At 35.2% G+C, this 23,937-nt stretch overlaps 1 protein-coding gene across 3 annotated transcripts in view; it reads left to right on the top strand.

Annotated features, from left to right (window-relative positions):
- LOC141561133 (regucalcin-like) overlaps window positions 1-6,282 on the top strand; it is a 61,585-nt gene extending 55,303 nt beyond the window's left edge. For all 3 annotated transcript variants that reach the window (XM_074300274.1, XM_074300273.1, XM_074300275.1), the window contains 2 exons: window positions 3,215-3,369; window positions 6,056-6,282. In XM_074300274.1, coding sequence (XP_074156375.1) covers window positions 3,215-3,369; window positions 6,056-6,106 — 206 coding nt within the window. In that variant the 3' untranslated portion in view covers window positions 6,107-6,282. The remainder of the gene's footprint in view (window positions 1-3,214; window positions 3,370-6,055) is intronic.
- Window positions 6,283-23,937: the final 17,655 nt, after the last annotated feature.

Below are 23,937 nucleotides of genomic sequence, written 5' to 3'. Positions count from 1 at the left end.
AGGTACTGAGGAGTGCTTAGAGCTTGGTCAGAAATTGAAAAAACCAAAGTCTTGGACCGCTGCTACTTATTCTGACTTTTGTCTTGTCATTCTGAAAGAGAGAGTGAGGTTGACAGCTTTTTGGCCTCTACCTCACTTAAATCCAATTTATGCACAAGTCAAGACATCACCCTGTAAAGTCATTGGTGCTCTTCAAAAATAACTCAAATTAGATAACACTTTATGGCTTACAAAATGCTTTACATGGGTAAACTCATTACTTCCTCATAATACTCCTAGGAGGTCTGGTAATCATGGTCCCATTTTATAAATGAGAAGACTGAATCATGGAGAAGTCAATTAACTTGCCCATGGTCACACAGATTGTAAGTGTCTGAGGCAGGATTTGGATTTAGGTCTTCCTAACTACAAGTTCAGCTCTCTAATCATTTCATTTCTTAACTGTCTAAATAATAAGATTGAGTGTTAGAATGGAAATTAAAAACTTTCTAGTACAATATCTGTCCTTCCTATCCCCCCTTGCCCTGTCCCATGCCATCCTAGAACTCATCTGGGACTACCAGGTGGAAGAAAGATTTCTCCTCACTGGGGATGCTCTTTTCTTCTGCCATCCTCCTTTGCCTGAGCAGCTTAATGGCCCACAAGACTTGAATAAGATGGGAGTCAATAAAGATCTTACCATCTACTCTTTCACTATTTATAGGCCTTTGTTATGGGCCAGAACTCTGAATTTGAAACAAAGGATTCTTACAAGGTGCTAAATCAGTGGAAATAGAGACAATAGTTATCTAATTTAACTTGGTTCAGTATGATTGATTTAATCTTATAACAAATAATGGTTTCCTAGTGATATAATGACTGGTTTATACTCAGTGTAGAGCATATAAGCTAGGAGCCTCAGCCAGGAATCATTTGGGGAGATTCAGAAGTCAGAGAAGACAGGCAGGAGCTCAAGCTCTCAGAACCAAGGAGAGAAAAAGGCCTCTAAGAAAGCTAACCGGGCCCCAGGAAAGGAGACAAGACTTTGAAAGAGACAATAAAGGAGTTGAACTTTAACCCTTGGCGATTCTTGTGGTGATTACTGAACTGAAATGAAGTCTGTTCCCAAAAGACTCCAAGAAAACTGAACCAGAGAACATTACAGACCTTACCCTTTGCTCTATCTCTAAACCCTATAATACTATGTCTTTCTTCACCTCTCACAGCCCATTGTCATCTGACCTTCTTATATAACTTAAGAATTCTTGTTCCTTGCCACCTAACTGATAAACCCTTAGGATTTCTATATTATTTGATCTACTCTGCAGTTGCACTTTATGTATTATCTTTTCTTCCTAGTTAAAATCCTGGAGAGTGGGGACTGTTTTATTTTTTAAATTAGTATCCCTAGTGTTTAATTTGGTACTTGATACAGAGTAAGAATTTAATAAATGCTTTTCTTTCATTCATTTTAATGTAGAAACCCACAAAAGTTATAATTAGCCCAAGATTAAACAAATAAAACAAAATATATAGTAGGTGTTAGATGTAGGATTTAAATCCACAACTCTGATTACAAATTTAATGCTCCTATTATTACAGTATGTGTCTTTGTGTCCTATCAAAAAGAAAATTTTTGTGGGGGGGTGGTAGTGTAGAAGTGAGCTCTAAAATAATGCTTCTAAGGAATAGCTAGATGATGAAGTGAAGAGACTACCAGCCCTGAAGTTAGGAGGACCTGAGTTCAAATTTAGTTTCAGACACTTAACACTTCCTAGCTGTGTGACCTTAGGCAAGTCACAATTGGCCCAATTGCCTCAGCAAAAAAAAAAAAAGTGGGGGGGATAAAATAAAATAAAATACTGCTGCTGGATTAGTGAGGAGCAGCTGAAGAGGGGTGAAAAATTAGGAGGTTAATTGTTTGGGTGTGGATGATATCACCTGAACCTGGACCAATAGAAAGAAAATAGGAAGTAGCAGTAAAGATACCTTACCACATAAAAATATCCCCCCCAAACTAGACTCTAATACTCAGAACTTCTTTAATGGTGGATCAAGCCTTTCATTCTGCCATCACCAATAAAACTTAAATGCAAATTTAATTTTAAATTTAATTTGCATTTCAATATATTAAACTGATATATTTAAAATATTTAATATTTTAATATGCATACCATATTTATGTAGTGCTTTTCTTGCAACAACCATTTAAAGTAAATATATAAATATTTATATTCCTGCTTTGTAGATAAGGACACGGAAACAGTATAAAAAGCTTTTCTATAATAACATAACTAATAGATGTCAGGTTTTGCATTTGATCTTGGGTTTCTGTCTCTGTCACATTCTTTCTAGTCTTCTGTATTTTTCAAGAGAAGATATATGGACTTAAATTTATACTAGATTATACTTAACAGATATTGAAAGCATGGAGTGATATTAGGGAGAGAGAAGAGACCACAGATTTGTGGGTCCTGAAAGATGTATAAGATATCATGGTGGATGAGAAAGGCTAAATAAAGGGAGAGACTGCAATTAAAAGAGAATTTGTGTACTTCACAATTTTGCCAAAGGCTAGCTGTAACATTGGAGAAATGTTGTTTTCTTTTTTGTTTTTTAAAAAAAAATTTTAATTTATTTGTTTTTAACATTATAACTTTTAAAAGTCTAAGAAGCTATTTTGCTTTTGTGATAAGCAACCTATTGGGGAAGAATAAATTTATCACTAAATTTTTCAAAGCAGAAGCAACAAAAGAAGAAATGTTTTGCTTCCTAAGTACTAGTGCTTCCTGGTAGATATATGATGGACTTGGAATCTTAGAACCTGAGGTCAACTCTTACCTCAAACAAAGACTAGCTCTGTGTTTGTGGAGTTTTAACACTCAATCCACTAGACCAGAGGAGTCAAACCCCAATAGAAACAGATCTTTGCCACATATTAATTTAGAAAACCACAAATTAACATTATTTATGTTTTATTTTATTTTTATTTACTTTGTTAAACATTTCCCAGTTACATTTTAACATGATTCAGGCCATTCTCAGAGTTTTGTGGGTTGCTTGTAGACTACATACAAAAGTTTGACACCTTGCCTTGTGCTATTCTGCCTCATGTTATTATCATACCCTGAATTTAGAAGACTGATTTAAGGGTACTTCTCAGGCAACTTTCCCTGGGCTCTAAGGTCTAATTATAAATCTATACAAATTTAAGCTGCTACCATTATTTTTATAGGAAAAAGAATGCAAACAGTGAAGATGCCCACTCCTAGGATTACATCCTGCTGCTTTGGTGGAAAGGATTACTCTGAACTCTACGTCACTTCAGCCTCTGATGGCTTGAGCCAAGAAGAATTGACAAAAGAACCACATGCAGGAGAGATTTTCAAGGTAGTGAGACCATGGATCCTTTTATTCATTCTTTTATACAGCAAAATGGACCTCTAACTGGGCTCTTGTTTTTTAAAAAAATGTTTTTTGTAAATCATAAAATGCTACATAAACAAGAAGGTAGCACATATTTATTTAGCTCTTAATATTTATGTAATTAGCCAGCTAGGTGACATGGCAGATAGAGAACTAGGTCTGAAGTCAAGAAGTTCAAATCTAGCCTCAGCCACTTACAGCTATGTGATCCTGGACAAGTCATTTAATCCTTTTTGCCTCTATTTCCTCATCTGTAAAACTAGCTACAGAAGGAAATACCAAATCACTCCAGAATCTTTGCTAAGAAAACCCCAAATGAGGTCATGAAGAATCAGACTTGACTGAACATTATTATTATGTAAAGAATAGTATGAAAAATAGTATTATTCAGGATGAGTAATGATGATTTAGGAATTTCTGATAACTCCCCAGAAAAACTTGTCTACATTATGTTTATACTGTCTCTCAAAAAGGAATTTATTGAACAGATGATTAGTATAAATCATATCCTGGAGAGTGGTTAAACTCCTTAATATATGTATTAACTCCGAATGAATAATATTTGGAATAGGGATGGATAGTAGACCTATCATATAATTGATATTATAGGAAACTCTCAAAGTCAATGCAATTTGATCCCTCTGCAACTTGGTCAGTTATTGTCCTTCATTCTTGAAGAGGATCAAAGTGACATCACTAAGTTAGAATCAATTACCAAATGTCCAGCTGTGGCTGATTTAATATGAGTTCAAAATGCTCTACCACAGGTCAAGGTACAAATAGTCCATTTGAACATTTGGGATGGATTCTCTAAATTTGCACAACATGTTTATTATTTTTTTTGAGCTACTTCAATTTTGCTTTGCTCATATAGCACAGCACAGATGAGGGCACATGCTGGGCAGTCTTGTGCCATTGTTTCCCATGGCATGCATTCAATTCTAAAATTAAGAGAAACCTTGAGAGTGTCCTTTTATCCTTTTTTTTCTGATCACCTTGTGAGTGCTTGCCCTATGTGAGTACCCTATAAAATAATCTTTTTGGCTAAAATACATTTGATATTAAAATAATGTGGCCAGCCCAACTGATTTACACTCTCTGCAATAAGAGTTTGAATGCCTGGCAGTTTAATTAAAGCAAAGAACCCCAGTGTCTGGTATCTTATCCTACCAGGTGATCTTCTAATCTTTCTAAGACAATTCAAATGGAAGCAATTCAGTTTCCTAGCATGGCATTGGTATAATGTCCAGGTTTCACAAACATGTCAACAACAATGAGGTCAGCACAATGGCTCTATAGACCTTTAGTTTTGTAGTCAGTCTTAATACCTCTGCTCTCCTCCAATTTATAGTCTTAGACAATCTTCTGAAGCAATAAGGGGTTATATGACTTGCCCAGGATCACAGAGCCAGTATATGTCAAGATGAAAATTAAAACCAGGTCTTTTTACTTCTGAGGTGAGCTCCCTATTCATAATGCTATACTATTTCTCATAAGTTTTAGTAATATAAGTTTAGATTCTGGAACCCAAAGCATCCATTTCATAAAGAATCTACTTACTTCTAGTTATCAGTCAAATAAGAATATCTTGAGCAAAAAAGATGCTCCCTGAAACACAAAAGGTTTCTTGGATGGTATTTCTGTCTGTGAGTTTATTTATTCACTTTAGGGGATATGGCAGAAATTTCCCATGGCCCTATAATATTGTACTATGTGGAGAGGACCACAGATAGTGGGGGAACTCTGGGTAAGGTATAAGACCCTTCAGCTCAGAGGGAACCTGCTAACAATGTCTGGTTTGGCTCCCCACCTCCCTTTGGTGCTCTCACCTTTCCTGAGAAGTCAAGGAGGGTGTGACTACCTCCCTTTGGTGTTCTCATCCTTCCTGGATTGTCACGCCCTCCTTGACTTCTCAGGAAAGGTGAGAGCACCAAAGGGAGGTGGGGAGCCAAACCAGACATTGTTAGCAGGTTCCCTCTGGGCTGAAGGGTCTTATACCTTACCCAGAATTCTCCCACTATCTGTGGTCCTCTCCACTATGCAGCTGACAATAAAGTTATTTAGTTCTTTCTTTGTTTTTTTTTTTTTTTAATATTCTCTATTTTACACTTTTAATTAATCATATAGATAGACCTTTTTCCTTTTCATGTAGATTTCATTCGAATGAATGAGTCTAGGGGATCTTCACATAATGGATAAAGAGCCAGGTCTGGAGTCAGGAAAATTCAACTTCTTGAATTCAAATCTGACCTCAGAAACTTACTAATTATGGAATCCTGGCAAGTCTCTTAGCCTATTTGCTTCAGTTTCTTCATCTGTAAAATAAGTTGGGTATGGAAAGGACAAACCACTCTACTTTGTCAAGAAAACCCCAGACAAAGTGATGAAGGGTGGGATGTGATGGAAATAGGTCTGATTCTTTTTTTTTTTTCCCCTGTGAATTACAGCTTTCCACTTTTAGATAGGGCATATTACAGATTTTGGGGGGGGGGCATCTTGACGGCTGGGAAAATGGCTGTTGTTTGAGTTAAGTTGTTTTGTTATCAATTGTATCTTTGACTTTAAAATCTATACATGACATGATAGTTCTTCATGATTTCAAAGAATTAAAGGAAATGATTTACATTTTAATCTGTTTTATTTTTAACAGGTAACTGGACTGGGTGTGAAAGGAATCCCTCAGTATTCCTTTGCAGGTTGAACACTTCAGGTCACAAAAATTTCATCAAGAAGTCTTTCATACCTCAGAGGGATTTAAACCTGTAACACAGTCCTGTAGTCCTATGTAGTACTTATTTCTATACTTGTACTCTATCTCTTTCATGATTCCTTAACAGATTTAGACAATAAAGATATATGCATTATGCTAAAATCTTTCCCCTTAGTTATATTCTTCTTTACTTTTTATTATTTTTGCTTGCTATCACAATATACTTTTATGCTCTGTTGAAGTTATGCATAAGAATGTAATATTCAAGCGCTATCTCTATGTTGCACAATTTCCATGCAGTGGATGAATCCTTTATTTATTGAGAGGAAGTCATAGACATCTCTACCATCTAGCCTTCCACCAGAACATCAAAGTTTATTTAGCATGGGCATCTTGCCATCTTCCCTGTTGCTATGTCTATATTACCCACCAAGACCAGTGAACCTCCGAATAAGATTAATGGAATTAATCCATTTAGATTTGGGACTTTGCCCTAGGATTAAACAGTCTTGATTAGTGAGTAAATAAGTGAAGTAAGTGAAAATCCATCTCAAACCACTTTAGCTGGCTCCAGATCATGTCTCACACTCTAGCTAACCATCTACCAAGCAAAACACTAGGGCCAACCTACTATAGATATCTTGTCATCTGCTTTATTGCTTACACACAAACTCTCATATCCTGTCCACCACGTATACCATTTCATTTCTTATCCTTATTATGGGAACAATAATCAAATAATAGTACTATTTCCATCAGAGTGAGACCATTTACTGCCTAATGCCCCCCACTCCTGAATTCCTTTGCTTTCATAAACCAAAGCTGCCAACCCTACCCACAATTTCCCTATATAAAGTATACCCCCATTAGAATGTAAGTTCCTTTATGGTAGAAACTATTTCACTTTTGTATTTGTATCCTTAGTGTCTAACACTTAATAAATTGTTGATTGATACAAATAAATCATTAATCAATTTATTAATTGATGAATGTGTGATTGAAGTGCAGATATATTGGGATTCCACATTGGTGAACTCACAGATCCATTAAATAATTGAAGAATAAATCAACTAAATCCATTTACTATCGTAATATAATTGAATTCTTTATATGTATGTATGTATATATATATGTGCTCTTTTTAGTATGATTATAAAGTAAGGACTATACCTATTTTTCCATCCCAGCCTTATAAGAAAATCACATTTGCTCACCCTCCATAGAATGAAATAATTATGGATTACATTTCAAGTAAATCAGATATATTTTCATCTAGACTCATGATTTCCTGATGTAGGTAATTCCTTTGAAGGGAATGCTCTTGGCCAAAGGAGATTAGGAACTGCTCTTCATCTTATCCTGAAAAATTGTTAGAGGAATTAAGAGCTTAAGTGACTCAGCCACAGCCATGCATCTAGTATATGTCAGAGGCAAGACTCCAACTATATCTTCTTGACCCTAAAGCCAGTTCTTGATATACACTGCCTACAAGTCAGACCAATAATATGCTGTAAAAGTCAAAATACAACTATATATTACCACAATAATTAGAAAACATTCAATCCTCTTATTTTATTGGTGATGAAACTGCAATCAGGGAAAACCTTCCTCAAGGTCCTTTAAACTTGAAAAATGAACCAGGACTAGAGACTAGAGCTTCTAATTTTTGAGACCCATTCATTTTTGTTTTTTTCCTTCTTAATATCCTCTTAATAGGGGGCAGCTAGGTGGCGCAGTGGATAGAGCACCAGCCTTGAATTCAGGAGGACCCAAGTTCAAATCTGGTCTTAGAACACTTAACACTTCCTAGCTATGTGACCCTGGGCAAGTCACTTAACCCCAGCCTGGGGGGGGGGGAGAGGGGGGATATATATATATATATCCTCTTAATGTCTTATGTTCTGTTATCATTGTCATTTCTGATAGCTAAGTAAAAAAGTTGGTAGAGCTCTGGACCTGAAGTCAGATAGATCCAAGATCAAATATGGGCTTAGACACTAGCTGTATGACCTCAGGCAAGTCACTTAACACAAACTGTCTTGCCAGAGAAAGACACACACACACACACACACATACACACAGGTGGGGGGGAAAGAGAGACAGAATTGGATAAATAGCCTCTGAATTCTCTTCAAGTTGCAATGTATAATTCTGATGCTTCCTTCCTTCTTTTCTTCCTATTCTACATTGCAATTGAACCTTTCCTGGTATAATGACAAACAATTAAACCAAAGCAACAGAAATACTTTCTGGCATTTTAAGGAATGTGCTGCCCTGATATTCTCCCACTTCTCTTCATTATCTGTTCTCTAGAACTAAGATGGTTTATTCCATTCACCCAGTTTAACTTCATGGTATGGCAGAAAGAGCTCTAACTCTGGATTCAAAAGACATTAGGTTCAAATCCTGTTTCTAATATCACTTTCTGACTTTGGGCAAATCACTTCCTTAATCCTATTTCTTCATCTATTAAATGAAACACTCAGACTAGAAGACCTCAGAGATCCCTTCCAGCCTTAGACAATTAGTCTTAGTATTCATATCATTCATATTATTGTCATAGTTATCTATATTCTTCAACTTGTCCTTATTTTACTCAGTATCAATTCATTCACATCTTCCTATGTTTTTCTGAATTCTTTATATTCAGTTTTTCTTATTGTACATTAATATTCCATTATAATCATATACATTCATCCTTTCAGCCATTCACCAGTTTATGGCACTTACTTAGATTGCTCATAATTCTTTGCTATTCAAAAAGTGCTACTATGAATATTTTGATTTATATGAGTCCTTTCTTTCTGTCATTGACCTTAGATTTGAAGGATCTTTGAGCCAAAAGGAACAAATGATTAGGCATTTTTCTAGAATAATTCCTGTTACAGGCCAGAACTCTGAAACAAGGATTCTTACAAGATGTATCATAAGCCAGATACAGCATATGAGTCTGATCTATCTAAAACTAGTTAATTGCAATGAACACTTAATTATTTTGTTTGCTTTCTTCAGATTTTGAATGGGGATGATTCAGGCTGCTTAAGTCTTGTAGAAAAGCTATTTAAGCAAGTTTGAACGGACACCTTCCTTTCATCTTGAAATATTTCCCCATAGCAAGCAAAAACATTCCAAATCATTCAGAAGACCATCCTTTTAAAACAAAAACAAAAGTTAAAAAAAAAAAAAGAACAAAAAAACAACTCTATGGTTCTAAATATTTAGAGGAATTTAGTCATGAATTTCTAAAAGCCAGGAAATTCTAAAATTCCATCTTATTTATCTGATTTCCTTGGCTCTCCTACTTTTACTCCTAAAAATATCATTAGGGCGTCCTTAAAAAAAAAGGAAAAGAACGATTACAAGAGCAGGCTAAAGTGTGTGTGAATAAGCCAAGAAGGAAAGACACTCATTCTCTTTTATATTAGTGATCAGGAGTGGCTGATTATGTCTATCAACAATGTCAAGGCTTCTTTTAATCCCACCACTCAAAACCACCTTCTTCTGCTGCCTACTGCCTCTTTGACTCACAATCCACATGGGACTGTGATGTAAAAACTGATACTGAGGTATAGGTATTAATTAGAATTTGCCCTTTTGAGGAAATTCTTTGCCTCAATGCTACCCTGTCTTAATCACTGAATGGGTGCTGCCTCAGTCAAACTTGGACCTATTGAAGACCTTAGCTTTAAAAGTCCCAGGTCTATCCTTTCATCCAGGGCCATCTCCAGTTATCCTGATCTATATCTGGCCACTGGGCCCAGACAGCTCAGGACGGGAAAGTAGAGCAGGTGACTTTGCACAGCCCTCCTTCATTTAAATCCAGTTCATTTACATGAACCTAATTCACTTACATGTTATGTTATTACCTCCCTGATATCATGGTCTTTTTTAAGAACAAAGGACAAACAACAAGAATTAGAATTTAGACATCTACACCGTGAAGGCTGGAGAGGATGCATGTGTGACACATGCATATATATATGTGTGTGTGTGTGACATATATATATATATATATATATATATATATATATATATATATATATATATATATATATATATATATATATATGAATATGTGTGTGTATGCAAATAAATATCTTTAGTGTAGGCTCTGGATTCATAATTTCAGACATTTTTTAGGCAATCTTTCTCCTGTTCAATTTTGTATCTAGTTTATTATCTCTCTATACTTTCTGTCCAAGATAGGTGGACAAATGACTAAATCTAGAGGCTGACCATCCAACTGCATATCACAATTCAAACAGTAGGCACTTTTTAGCCACTTGATTTTTTTCTGTGAAGATAGTTATATCAAACTTTTTTGAGTGACTATGGACTATGAAATACCAGATGGAAATATTAAAAGAAAATTCAATGAAAATACTATAATCTGCAATAGATAGTTCAACTGAGTCTTTATATACATTGTTTCAATAAGGTGGGAAGTTATTGTGTCTCTTCACAGAGTAACATTTCCCATCATTTTCTTTACAATTATGTTACCCTTACCTACAGGAAAGGAATAATAGTCACTTTCATTTATTTAAGGTTCTCAGGTTTGAAAAATGCTTTTATACACATTTTTTCTTAGTATTTTATTTTTTCCAAATAGTTTTAAACATTAATTTGTGCAAAATTTTGTGTTCCAAATTTTTTCTCCCTCTTTTCCTTTCCCTGAGACAGCAAGCAATCTGATATAGATGATACATGTACAATCTTTTTAAACATATTTCCATGTGTGTCATATTGTGCAAGAAAAAATCAGACCAAAAGGGGAAAAAAAATAAGAAAAAAAGCAAATAACAACAAAAAGATGAAAATAGTATGCTTCTATCCACATTCGGTCTCCATAATTCTTTCTGAATGATGATGGCATTTTCCACCCCAAGTCTATTGCAATTGTCTTGGATCACCACATTGCTGAGAAGAGCGAAGTCTATCCATAGTTGATCACAATCTTATTACTATTATCCATATTTTTTTTATATGAAACTCACAACAAATCTGTAAAGATAAGTGCTCTTATCATTCTCATTTTATAGATGAAAAAACTTCTGAGACTCAGAAAGGATAAGTACTTTGCTTATAGTCATATAGATAATGAGTATATAAGGCTGGATTTTAACCTAATTTTTCCTGACTCGACTTCTCTATGGTCTCTATATTATGCCTCTCCGACTTTACTTACAGACAGAAATCTTATCCCAATCTTCATGTCTTTTTACTCATCAAAATTAGATTTGGTTATCCTTCCTCTTGTCCAAAGATAGCAAGGGAACCAAGTTATCACCCAGTTTATTGACACTGGGTTCCCAGTTGCCTTCACTCCAATTAAAGCTGTATTCTTAACAATACCTAGGGAACCTGAAACAACAGCTGTGACTAACCCAGGCTCCCACAGCTAGTAAGGCTTCTGAATATGGATTTGAACTCAGGTCTTCCTGACACTAAATCCAGTGCTTTATCTGCTTCATGGCCTTCAAGACTGGTTTTGATAATGGTGTCTTATCATAGTGAGATAATATTTGTAAAGTACTTTGAAAACCTTAAAGTGCTAAATGAATGTTAGCTATTATCATTATTATTATTTTATTATTATATAAGTTCATAAAATCTGTCAAATATCTCAGAGTTCAAAAAAACCTTAAAGATCACACAGTATTATCTTTAGACAATTCCTAATTCCCCAACACAACATCCTTATAAAATATTAATCCAGCCTATACATGAAGACTACCCAACGGGGCATTCCTGATTGCTAGGATATTATTCTTTATTATTCTCCTTTTTTTTTTCCCCTGAAGCAATTGGGGTTAAGTGACTTGCCCAGGGTCATACAGCCAGGAAGTGTTAAGTGTCTAAGGCTAAATTTGAACGTAGGTCCTCCTGACTTTCAGGGCTAGTGCTCTATCCATTGTACCACCTAGCTGCCCCTTCTTCATTTTTTGCCAAGATTTGCCTCTTCAGTTTCCTCTCAGGAATAATCTGTTTTTTTGCCCTTTAATGCTTCACATGATAAATCTGATTCCTCCTAATAAAAGCTTTTCTTAATACTGTAAAACTGCTCTTAGACCTCCCTAAATCTTCTCCCTTCTAGGTTTGTTATCTATATTTCATAGATTTAGAGCTAGATGTCGGTTCAAGGTCACACAAATAATCAGTGTCAGTGTTTGAACTTGAGTTCGCTGGTTTCTAAGCCACTGTCCCTGTGAAACCATTCTTTGTATTATAGCTTATAGATGCTTTGTCTCGTTTGCTGTTCTCTGGACATTTATTGTTGTTATTGTTGTTGTTGTTTAGTTATTTTTCAATCATATCTAACTCTTCATGATGTCTTTTTGGGTTTTCTTGGCAAAGATACTATAGTGATTTATCATTTTTTTCTCCAGCTTATTTTACATTTTATTTAGCCAATTGTTATGAAATCATGTGCATTTTAAAAAACATTATTTATTTTTCATAACATAGTAGAATAAAGGGGGAAAGATGATTGTACATGAAACTGCAAATCTATTATGTACAAATTGCTATGTCTTTTAAATGTATAATAATCAGTCTTTTTTTTTTCCTGTTTTCTTCCCTTGTTTCTGCCTTCTAGAAATGAGTACCATTAGACACAAAGATGTATACATCTGTATATCTGTGTGTATGTGAAAAATCATTTTATACATACTTCTATTTATCAGTTCTTTTCTGGTTGCAGATAATGTCGTCCTTCATATATATTTTGTAGTTAATTTGACTTTATTATAGCTCTTTGCAATATTCTCTTGGTTCTGTTCATTTCATTCTTCATTATTTCATACAAGTCTATTCCTGCTTTTCTAAGATCAACAGGTTTATCACTTCTTATAAACACAATAAAATTCCATCATAAAAATTTAGCCATTCCCCAACTGATGGGCATCCCTGTAATTTCCAGTTCTTTGTCACCACAAAGAGAGCTATTATAAATATTTTAGAACATATAGGTTCTTTTCCTTTTTCCTTAATCATCTTTGGAAATAGAACTATTAGTGGTATTGGTGGTAAAACAAAACAAAGCAAAGCCAAAACAAAAAAAAATAAAAAAATAAACCAAATTCCCCAAAACAAAACCAACTAATATATGAAGTTGTGTGCCTTTCAAACCATGTGATTACATTGGGTCTGTTAGCTTAAGAGAACCATTCCCATGTGACAGAACATAAGCTAATAAAAAGTATTAGCAGTTTACAAAAAGGCAAATCATGGGCTCACTGTATTCTACAATTGTCAGGTCACAGTATCGCATCCAGATCTTCGTATCACATTTGAAGAGGTGCATTAATAAACAGTAGCATGCCCAGAGAAAGGGGCAGATACATTGCACACTAGATAAAGAACTGAGATTAGAGTTAGGGAGATCTGAGTTCAAATCGAGTCTCAAAATGTACTACCTGTATGAACTTGGGCAAGTTATTCAACCCTCTTTCCCTCAGTTTTCTCATCTGCAAAAAGAAGAAATTGAAATTTATAGCCTCTCAGGTATCTTCCATCCCTTAATGTAGGATTCTATGGATTTGTGATGAAATTTGTTATCTACCTCAAAATAGAGAGCTGATGGACTTGAATGAGGATTGAAGTTGCCTTTCCTTTCTTTTATTTTCTTTTTTTTAGACACGACTAATGGAAGAATTTATTTTTCATGATCATACATATTTGTAATAGGTTTTGTTTTTCTTACCTTCTCAAAAAATGAGAAAGAGGGAAGAGAGAAGGAGATAATTTGGAACTGAAAATAAAATTTAATTTTTACAAGGTAACTAGAAGGCACATTGGTTAGAACACCAGGCTTGAAGTCAGGAACACTCATCTCAAGTTCAAATTCGACCTCAGACACTTAGCTAAATGACCCTAGGCAAGTCACTTACCCCTATTTTGCCTCAATTCTTCATATGTAGATGAGTTGGAGAAAGAAATAGCAATCTACTTCAGTATTTTTGTGAAAAAACCTCAAGTGGGTCATGAAGACTGAAACTGAACCATAAAATCTGAAAAAAAAAAAAAAAATTCAACGATCTCATGATCCTCCTAATTTCCTTTTTGTACCATGTATGGTAGGTAGAGGAGAGAAATGCATATTTCATTTTAGAGCCTTGGCATTTCCAACCTGATTAGGGTAGAGACAGTAGCATGGATTACAAGGGTAATTTGCTTTGTGGCCATGGACAAGACATATCTCTAAATAATAACTAACATTTACATAGAGCATTTAGGATTTTTAATTATGCTCTCAACAATTCTGGGAATGTAAGTATTATTATATGCCCATTTTATAGATGAGGAAGCTGAAGCTTAGAGAAATAAAGGTCATTTATCCAGTATGTATTGGATATGAGATATAAAAAATGAGGCAAACATACTTCACGATGACAAGCATTCCTTCTTTCTCTGGGCCTAAGAAAGCTTTCCAAAGTGCACTAATTACTTTTAGATTCCCATGGGTGGGTAGTGTGATGACCTGAGTTTATAAAAAGATATACCTGAAAGTGTGTCATCAGTCACAAGTTCCTATAAGTTGACCCTGTGCTCACTGACTCACAGTACTCCCATGCCCTTGGAGGACTCTCCATAATAAAGAAATCCAGCCTGGATGGGTGCCATGGACCTGTGGGTGCTTTCGAGATCACTGTTTGATGCCTCTGCTGTCTCATTCTGTGCATGAGAATCTCAGGGTACGTGATTTCGTAAAAACAGAATATGAGAATGATTTCACTGAGTCAGGACATCATGCCCACAGTAAAGCCTGCCCTAGGCTCTCATGAGATGAGGTGAGACAAGAGCAGTAGCTCTGATGCTCAAAGTATTCTCAATTATAGGCTCCAGGGTACTCAGGGGTGGGGAGAGTCATTCTTTTCTCCTTTGCTTTCATAGCTATCTATATCCCTCCAAAGCTGTTCCAAATGAAGCTCTCATTTTAACTCTCACTTTGGTCTAGGTTCATATGCCATGAAATGAATATCACATTTCTTCTCTTTCCCCTAATGCACATTGATTTCCAGCTGGCATTTTGTTTTATTTTTAAAGTAAATTTTATTGATATATTGTATTATACATTTTCTGATATGGCTCCTCTGTACCCCCCCTATAACAAAAGGTAAAAGGGATTTTTTTTTTTTTTTTGGCAAAATTGACCAATATGTTGAAAAAAATTAGCATAATATGCATAATCTCCTACTTTTATTCTCTTTAAATTGATGATCTTATTAGTTCCAAGGAATTAAATCATCATCTCTTTGTAAATGATTCTCAGATCCATTTTTCCAGCCTTAACGTCTATCTTGATCTCCAGTCTTACGTGGCCAGCTTTCTTTTGGACATCTTGAGTTGGATGTCCTATTTGCAATCTTACATTTGACATGTCCAAAATGGACTTCAAAATCTTTCCCCAAAAAACCTTCTCCTCTTCAGAACTCCTACTATCACTGTTAAAAGTATTACTTTGATTCAAGTTTTACACTTAACTGTCACTTTGTTATTTGATATTTCTCATCTTCCCATATCTGATTTGTTCTGTCAATTCAACCTTTTAACACCTTAATGATTAGGATCTCAATGGCTAGTCTTCTGTCACACTTCTTTAAATAGAATTCTTCAATTAGTCAAAATATTACTATTATCATAAATAAACATTTATAGATCATGTATAGGCCATTATATATCCCAACTTTTTGATTTTTGATTCAATGTGAAGTTTACACAGATCTGGAGAAAATGGGATAGTAGACAGAGCATTATTGTAACAGTTAAGTGCCTCTTTTCTGCTACTCTCAATCAATAAGTCAATAATCATTTATTAAGTGCTTACTATTGTCAGGCACTGTGGTTAGTGCTGGGGAGATAAAAAGAAACAAAAACAATTCCTGTTTTCAAGAAGCTTACAATCTACTAAGAGTAACTCAGATTTTAATGAGCTTTAAGGCTGATAAAACATTTCTGATATCTCTATAAGGTAGATAGTACAAATATAAGGTAGATAGATGATACTCAAATAGGTAAAAAGTTTTGCCCAGAATCGCATAGCCAGCAAGTATCCTAACTCCGGTTTTTCTGGCCCAGGGTTTTTTTTTTTTTCACTATGTCAAAATATTTCTAAATCAATTCATCTTTCTAAAACTTGATTTCCTTTTTTGTAAAATGAAGAAGTTAGTCTAGATGTTCTTTTTTGGGGGGTCCTTAATTAGCTATGTAGTACAGTAATTAGAGTGCATAGTCTGGAGTCAAAAAGACCTGGATCCAAAGTTTGATTGATTCTGCCTCTTAAGTCACTGGATTTGAGTTTCTTCATCTGTTAATAAATAAATAAATAAAAATTTAAAAAAGGAGTTGGACTAGATGACTTTTAAGGGATGAAATGGTCTTTTTAACTCTAAGCAAATGTTCCTCTGTAGTGCCCATTTCCAAGTATCTTCCTGGGATCTTAGGCTAAAGTATCAGGTTCTACCTTTTGTTAGGAGACTAGATTACCCCAAATATCACTCTTGTCTATGATTAGTAAAGATGTATCAGACCCTAACTTGAGTCACCTTGTGAATCAGAGTTGTGTTCTTGTTATTTTATTTTTATAACTAAAATTTATACTGGAGGTGTAGACCCATAATGTTGCCCCTCTCAGAAAGGTGTTCCCTGGTGATTCAAAGATTTCCATTGTGTACTGTTTTGCATTATTTTTAAAGGGCAAACACACCCTTTTCAGGTCATTTGAATAAAAGGTGGTGGCTTTCCTCCTATTACTTTCCTTAATGTCCACACTGATATTTTAATATACATAATTATTTTGCATGAGAACTGATTCCTCACGTAATATGTTTTTTCTTTGTCTCTCATTACACAGATGGAGCAATACTAAACTTCTGCCTAATTTCCTTTCCACCTTTGGGAGTGCCCCTCAAAATGTATAATTAGCCCTAGACAAATTTGTGAAGTAGGTGAAGTTTGTCCTTCACCCTCAGTCTTAGTTTTCAATTTAATTCAATTCCTTCCATTGGGTCAAAGAGTTTACCTCAAGAAGCAACCTTTTATATTAATTAATTTAATGCTTTCATATTATAAATGAAGACATTGAGAATCATAAGAGCCAAGGTTACACAAATAATAAGTGGAAGCTCAAGATTCAAGTATAGTTCTGACTTAAGATCCAGAGTTCTTTCCAGTTCAAGTCAATTTCATATACATCGTTTACCCATCTATAGGGAAAATAGCAGATTTTGTTTCAGGAGAGGGAGACATAAAGAGAGAGAGAGAGAAAGAGAGAAACATACAGAGACAGAGACAGCGAGAGAGACAGAGACAGAGAGAGAGAGACAGAGAGACAAAGAGAGAGAGAGACAGAGAGACAGAAAGAGATAAGAAGAGAAGGGAGGAGGGAAAAAAGGAGGGAGGGAGAGAGGAAGAGAGATTTCTCCATCTTCACTAGCTCCTCCCACTCTTTTTTAGCTTCATTGATTTGCAATTTAGGGGCATTTAGGAAGTTTTCTAAAATTTCATTTATCTCACTTCCATCCAGTTCCTTTGCAGTTTTGCTGAGAGGGGTCTTTAGGATAAATTGAAGGGGAATTAAGCTAGCAACTAAACTATTGTAAGTATTAAAGAAAATTTGAATCATAAACCAAATAAAAGTTAAGACTGAAAGTTATCCAAATGGTCATGAAAGAAAGAAGTTTGAGAAAGATATGATCTAAACTTGAAGACTTCTGCGAGCATTACTAGGATCCCTAACTTGGTACAACCTAGAGCTATGGCTAAAAAGGTAGATTCTCTTTCAGGCAGGAAGCTACCTATGCAATTAAGTTAAAGCTTCTTTAAAAGCAGCATAGCACATCCACAGTACAAGGGTCCATCAGGGGACCCAGCTAATTTGTTGATGGCACAAGAAGACATTGCCAGCTTTGTGAGGATGCAGATCACAGCCTCAGAAATATGATTTGCCATGTCTAGGTGAATTCTTGCTATGTGAGTTCCTTGTGCATGTGCCTCTTGTGTTCTCATATGCAGTAATGTGCTGGAACCAACTCAAATTGGAAATTAAGACTTGATTTATTGTTTGGTTAATCGTCTTAAGAAAGTAATGGGGAGAAGAGGGAGAAAAGGGAGGAAATAACCAGTTTTATATCACCTATTATGTGCTAAGTGCTTTACAAATATTACCTGGGGCACTAGGTGGTGTAGTGAATAGGGTACCCATTCTGGAATCATGAGGAACTGAGTTCAAATTTGATCCCAGATACTCGACATTTATTATCTATATAACCTTAGGCAAGTCATCCAACCACCATTGCTTTGAAAAAAAGAAATAAATAAAAATTGTATTTCATTTTACATTGTACACAATAACAGTAGCATTTTATGACCACAAATTGTGAGTGACTTAGGTATTTTCAGCAATGCAATGATTCAAGATAATTCCAAAGGACTTATGATGAAAAATATTATTAACATTCAGAGAAAGAAGTGATGGATTCTGAATGTAGATTGAAGCATGATATTTTAACTTTATTTTTTTTTTCATGTTTTTTTTTCTTTTGATCTGTTTCTTCTTTCACAACATGACTAATATGAAAATATGCTTTATGTGACTGCATATGTATAATCTATATAAAATTGCTTACTATCTTAAGGAGGGAGGAGGGAAGGAAGAAAATCTGGAACTCAAGATTTTTTAAAAATGAATTTTAAAATGTAATTGGAGATTTTAATTTAAAATTGTAATCTCATGTAATTGGAAAACTGAAATACTACTTAAAAAGAAAAGAAAACCTAAAGCAAAACAAGTATTATCTCATTTGTTCCTCACGGTATCTCTGGAAAAAGGTGATGTTACTATTTATGAAGAAACTTAGGTAAATAAATGTTAAAGGCCTTACCCAGAATCATATTGCTAATAAATGTCTAAGAATGGATTTGAGTGCCTACAGGTTTGATGCACTGTAGCACTTAGTTGCCCAGAGAAAACATTAGCCATATACATTAAATTCAAAAGTCTGTCCATACTTAGAACATGAATTCAAATATAAAGATCAAGTTTAAGCATTAAGTTCAAAGTAGAGGTCAAATCTTAGCAAAGAAGGGAAAATACCTTTCAATTGACAGGATGGTATCTGATCCAGGACTTGAAAGATAAGTGAGGAATGCATTTAAAGTAGAGCTCAACTCCCATACTTACCACCATATGAATATGAGTTTTAATTCCCCCCAATTATAAAATGGAAATAATACCAACACTATTTAACCCACAAAATTGTTGTAAGGAAAGTACTTTATAAATTCTAAAAAATTATGTAAATTATTCTTGCTAGATTTTTTTTCCTTGGCCCTTTCCCTTCAGACTCTTCTCTTTATCTCCTATAAAAATTACCCTTAGGAAAGGACATGAAATACTTGTATTTAAGTGTGAATATAAGTCCGGGTGTTACCTGTCTCCAGAGGAATTTGGTTGTGATTGTGCTTGTGATTGTGAATTATCTATCCTTATAGGAATTTCATGAAAGGTTATGATTTACTGGTAGGAAGGTAGGCAGGAAGTGCAAATAAATATTGTAGGCTTTGAAGCTAAAGGGCACCTCAGAGACAATTTAAATCAAATCCCTTTGCCAATGGAGAAACTGAAGCCAAAAAGAGGTTTGGTGACTTAAACCACAGCTGCATAAATATAAAGTAATAACAGTTATCAAGAATCAATTATTTTTTCCACATTATTTTTAAATTTTTTCCAATTACCTGTAAAAAATTTGTTTTAACATTTGTTGGTTTTTTTTTTAAATTTTGAGTTTTAAATACTTTCTCTTTCTCTTCTCCTTTATTTCTGAGACAATAAGAATTTGATATAGGTTATATGTGAAGTAACAATGATTTATTAAGTATTTATTGTGTGCTGGGCACTATGCTAATAACTGGAGTAAAAAAGAGAGAAAGAGACATTTTTGCCTTTGAGAAGCTTATTTCTACCTGGGGAGATCCCATGGACATAAGGGTATATTCAAAGAGTAGTAAACCAAGTAATATACATATTTGAAGAGTATACTATGGAGATATGGGATAATTTAGGGGGAAGAAACTAGCCTTTGGGGAAATAGGAAAGGCTTCATGGTAAATCTTTGAAGAAAATTAGGGATTCTAAGAAATGAAAGTGAGGAAAAGAGCTCATGACAAGTGTGGAGGACAGAAGTGGGAGAAGGAGTGACGTGTGAGGAACAATAAGAACTCCAATTTGGTTAAATTTTAGTGTTGGAAGGGAAACAATGTACAATAAGACTGGAAATATAAGATCAGATTATAAAGGGCATTAAATAAAAGCTAGGATTTGAACCCAGATTTTCCAATCCTAGGCCAATGATCTTTCCATGTCCTAACATGGACCTTCATACATTTGGCTATTAGGCTCCAAGCATCAAACTTTCAGTTAATAACCAAATCTGTTCATGGCCCCTGCCACAGAGGATGTTTATAGACAACCAACTTAGGAATTTGCATTAAACTATGAGAACCTTAAAAATAGGGACCGTTTTGCCTTTCTCTGTATAGCCAAAGTTTAGCACAGCACTCTGTACATAGCAGGTATTTTTAAAATGCTTGTTGGTTTATTGATTAGCAATGAAGCATATAGATAATGGCCTGGAAAATGTCTCCTTTGTCTTTTTCCTTCCCCATCATATTCCTCTCTCTGTCTAGAAATTCCTAAATAAAAGGAAGTGGAAGAAATACCATTTAATTAATTAAATTAATATAATTAAAATACCATGTAGAAAGCTGAGGAAAGACTTGTTTTGTTTTATGAACACTGAGAGCAGAACCAAAAAAACACTGTACACAATAACAAGATTATGTGATGATCAACTGTGATGGACTTGGCACTTTTCAACAACGAGGTGATTCAGGCCAGTTCTAATAGCCTTGTGATGGAGAGAGCCATCTGCATCCAGGGAAAGAACAATGAAGACTGAATGTGGATCAAAGCAAATTTTCACTTTGTTGTTATTGTTGCATGTTTGCTTGTTTTTTTTTTTTTCCTTTTCTTGTGTTTTTTCCCCTTTTCATCTGATTTTTCTTGTTCAGCATAACAAATATGGAAATATGTTTAGAAGAATTGCATATGATTACTTGCTCTCTTGGGGAATGGGGAGGGGAGAAGAGAAGGAGAAAAAATTTAAACACAAGGTTTTGCTAAGGCAAATCTTGAAAACTAACTGCATGTATTTGGGAAAATAAAATATTATTTTAAAAAAGTAAACACTGAATAAATCCAGAGTTTAGGAAAGGCCTCCTTCTTGTGGACTTCCTAGGAAAGTCTTTCATCTTTTAAGTTGTATCTGACTCTGATTTGCGTCCTATTCAGATATATATGGAGTTGCTATTTAGGCCTTTGACTCAAGAAGCTGTACATAAAGATAAAAAAGAGCCCTGAATTCATTTCAACAATCTGAGCTTCAGGGTATCCATTCTTAAAATATGGATCTTACTGTACCTGCTCTCTTAATTTACAGTGATATTGAGAGAAGCAAAAGAGACCATAAAATCTTGGAATGTGGAAGGATATTCAGAAATCCAACCTTTATTTGAAGAAATAACACCTGTGACAATATTACTGACCCCTTGTCCTTATCCATGGCCTTTGCTTCCATGGATGGGGAGCTCCCCATCTGTCAAAGAAGCCCTTTTAATTTTGAGATAACACTAATTGAAAGTTTATTTTCTTAGAATCTAATCCACCTCTCGGCAAATTCCTCCCACTACCTCCAAATCAAGACATAATCCTCATGATGTCATTAGTCCTCTTCAAAACAACCCACTTATTCCACACAAATAACAGTTAGCTCTGATTATGCCTTCTGGGGTTATGAATAAATCTAACTCCTTTTCCCCAAGATAGCTCTTCAAATCCCATCATTGCCTTTTAATTCTTCTCTTTCTAGCAGCCCCTACTTTCCAAGGAGGAAAGCTATGAAGCACTATGGACCTGGAATTAAGACCTGAGTTCAAATTAGAACTCAGACACCAAGGTGAGTGATCTATTCCTTATCTATAAAATGAGCTGGAGAAGGAAAACCACTCCAGTATCTCTGTTGAGAAAACCACAAATGCAGTTATGAAGAATTGAACACCACTGGGAAATGACTGAACAAAAGAGCATTGCAAAGAAAAAAGTCTTAAGGACTTTTACTATTTCAACCTATAAGGAAGCAACCTAATGTGTGGTACGGAAATGGTGAGGGAACACCATTTAATAAAAAAGCTGGAGAGAGCTCTAGAGAAAAGCAAAGTTTATTGTACATTCTCGCGAGAAGGGCGTCCCACCCTTCGAGTAGACAATTGAAGAGAGGAAGCACCTCCTGTGGGCAGGACAGCCCCTTTAATCCCTAACACAAAACGCCCCCTCCCACCACTGACCCTCATCTTCATTGGCTGAGAGTCTTACATTCTAAACGCGAGATCTACCCATGAAATTGAACTTGACCAATAAGTACATAGTTGCCCATATTTGGATGAAATAGGGAGATGGTATCATAGGAGGGGAAGGCAATGCCCTTTGCTCGAACTTCAGAGTCCTTCAGGCCTACTCGAACTCTGAAGTAGATGAAGCCTTACTCGATTTTCACAACTGTCTTGAGAGATCTCACCTCATCTCATTCACTAACTCACTCAACAAGCAGTAACATAGATTTTTCAGTAGGGCCAATATGTGGATTTGTCATGCTCGATTACGCTTATTACTACAAGAAAGGTTTGTTGTTGTTTGGAATATTTGGGCTTTTTTTTTTTTTTTTTTCTGAAGGATTGTGATTTGTAAGAGAAAGAAAACCAATGTTAGGTATACTTCAAAATAAAAGGAACAATAGAAAAAAATGAGGATTCTTATAACATTAAAAACAATACAGAAGAAAATAAAAGATTCAGACAGATTAAACACAGCTTTGTAACTAACATATTGAATTTATTTTGCTGTTTTAAAAACCTAAACCAAGAGGCAGCTAGGTGGTGTAGATGATAGAGTGTCAGCCCTGAAGTTAGGAGGACCTGAATCAAATCTAACCTCAGATACCTAACACTTCCTAGCTGTGTGACCTTGGCAAGTCACTTAACCCCAATTGACTCAGCAAAAATAATAATAATAAATATATATATATATATATATATATATAAATTTAAAAATAAAAACCTAAGCCATATTTAAGATAATCGTGTTTTCCTGTGCATGCTGTGCATGCTTTCTTCTGTGCATGCTGAAATGCTTATACTTGCTGAATGAGATGAGGTGAGATCTTTCAAGACAGTTGTGAAAATCGAGTAAGGCTTCATCTACTTCAGAGTTCGAGTAGGCCTGAAGGACTCTGAAGGGCATTGCCTTCCCCTCCTATGACATCTCCCTATTTCATCCAAATATGGGCAACTATGTACTTATTGGTCAAGTTCAATTTCATGGGTAGATCTCGCGTTTAGAATGTAAGACTCTCAGCCAATGAGGATGAGGGTCAGTGGTGGGAGGGGGCGTTTTGCGTTAGGGATTAAAGGTGCTGTCCTGCCCACAGGAGGCGCCTCCTCTCTTCGATAGTCTACTCGAAGAGTGGGACGCCCTTCTCGCGAGAATGTACAATAAACTTTGCTTTTCTCTAGAGCTCTCTCCAGCTTTTTTTATTAAATGGTGTTCCCTCACCATTTCCGTACCACACATTGCTAATGTTTGTCAAGTATACAAATACCAAAAAAATTTTAATTAGAATAAATATGAGGGGGATTGAATTCATTGGTCTCTCTAAGATTCTTTCCATTTCTAAATCTTTCATCCTCTGACTGCATCATGGCACACC

Source organism: Sminthopsis crassicaudata, chromosome 3, assembly GCF_048593235.1.
Source record: "Sminthopsis crassicaudata isolate SCR6 chromosome 3, ASM4859323v1, whole genome shotgun sequence".
Classification (NCBI taxonomy): domain Eukaryota; kingdom Metazoa; phylum Chordata; class Mammalia; order Dasyuromorphia; family Dasyuridae; genus Sminthopsis; species Sminthopsis crassicaudata.
Note: the sequence above shows the minus strand (reverse complement) of the source record. Positions and strands in the feature narration are given on the sequence as shown.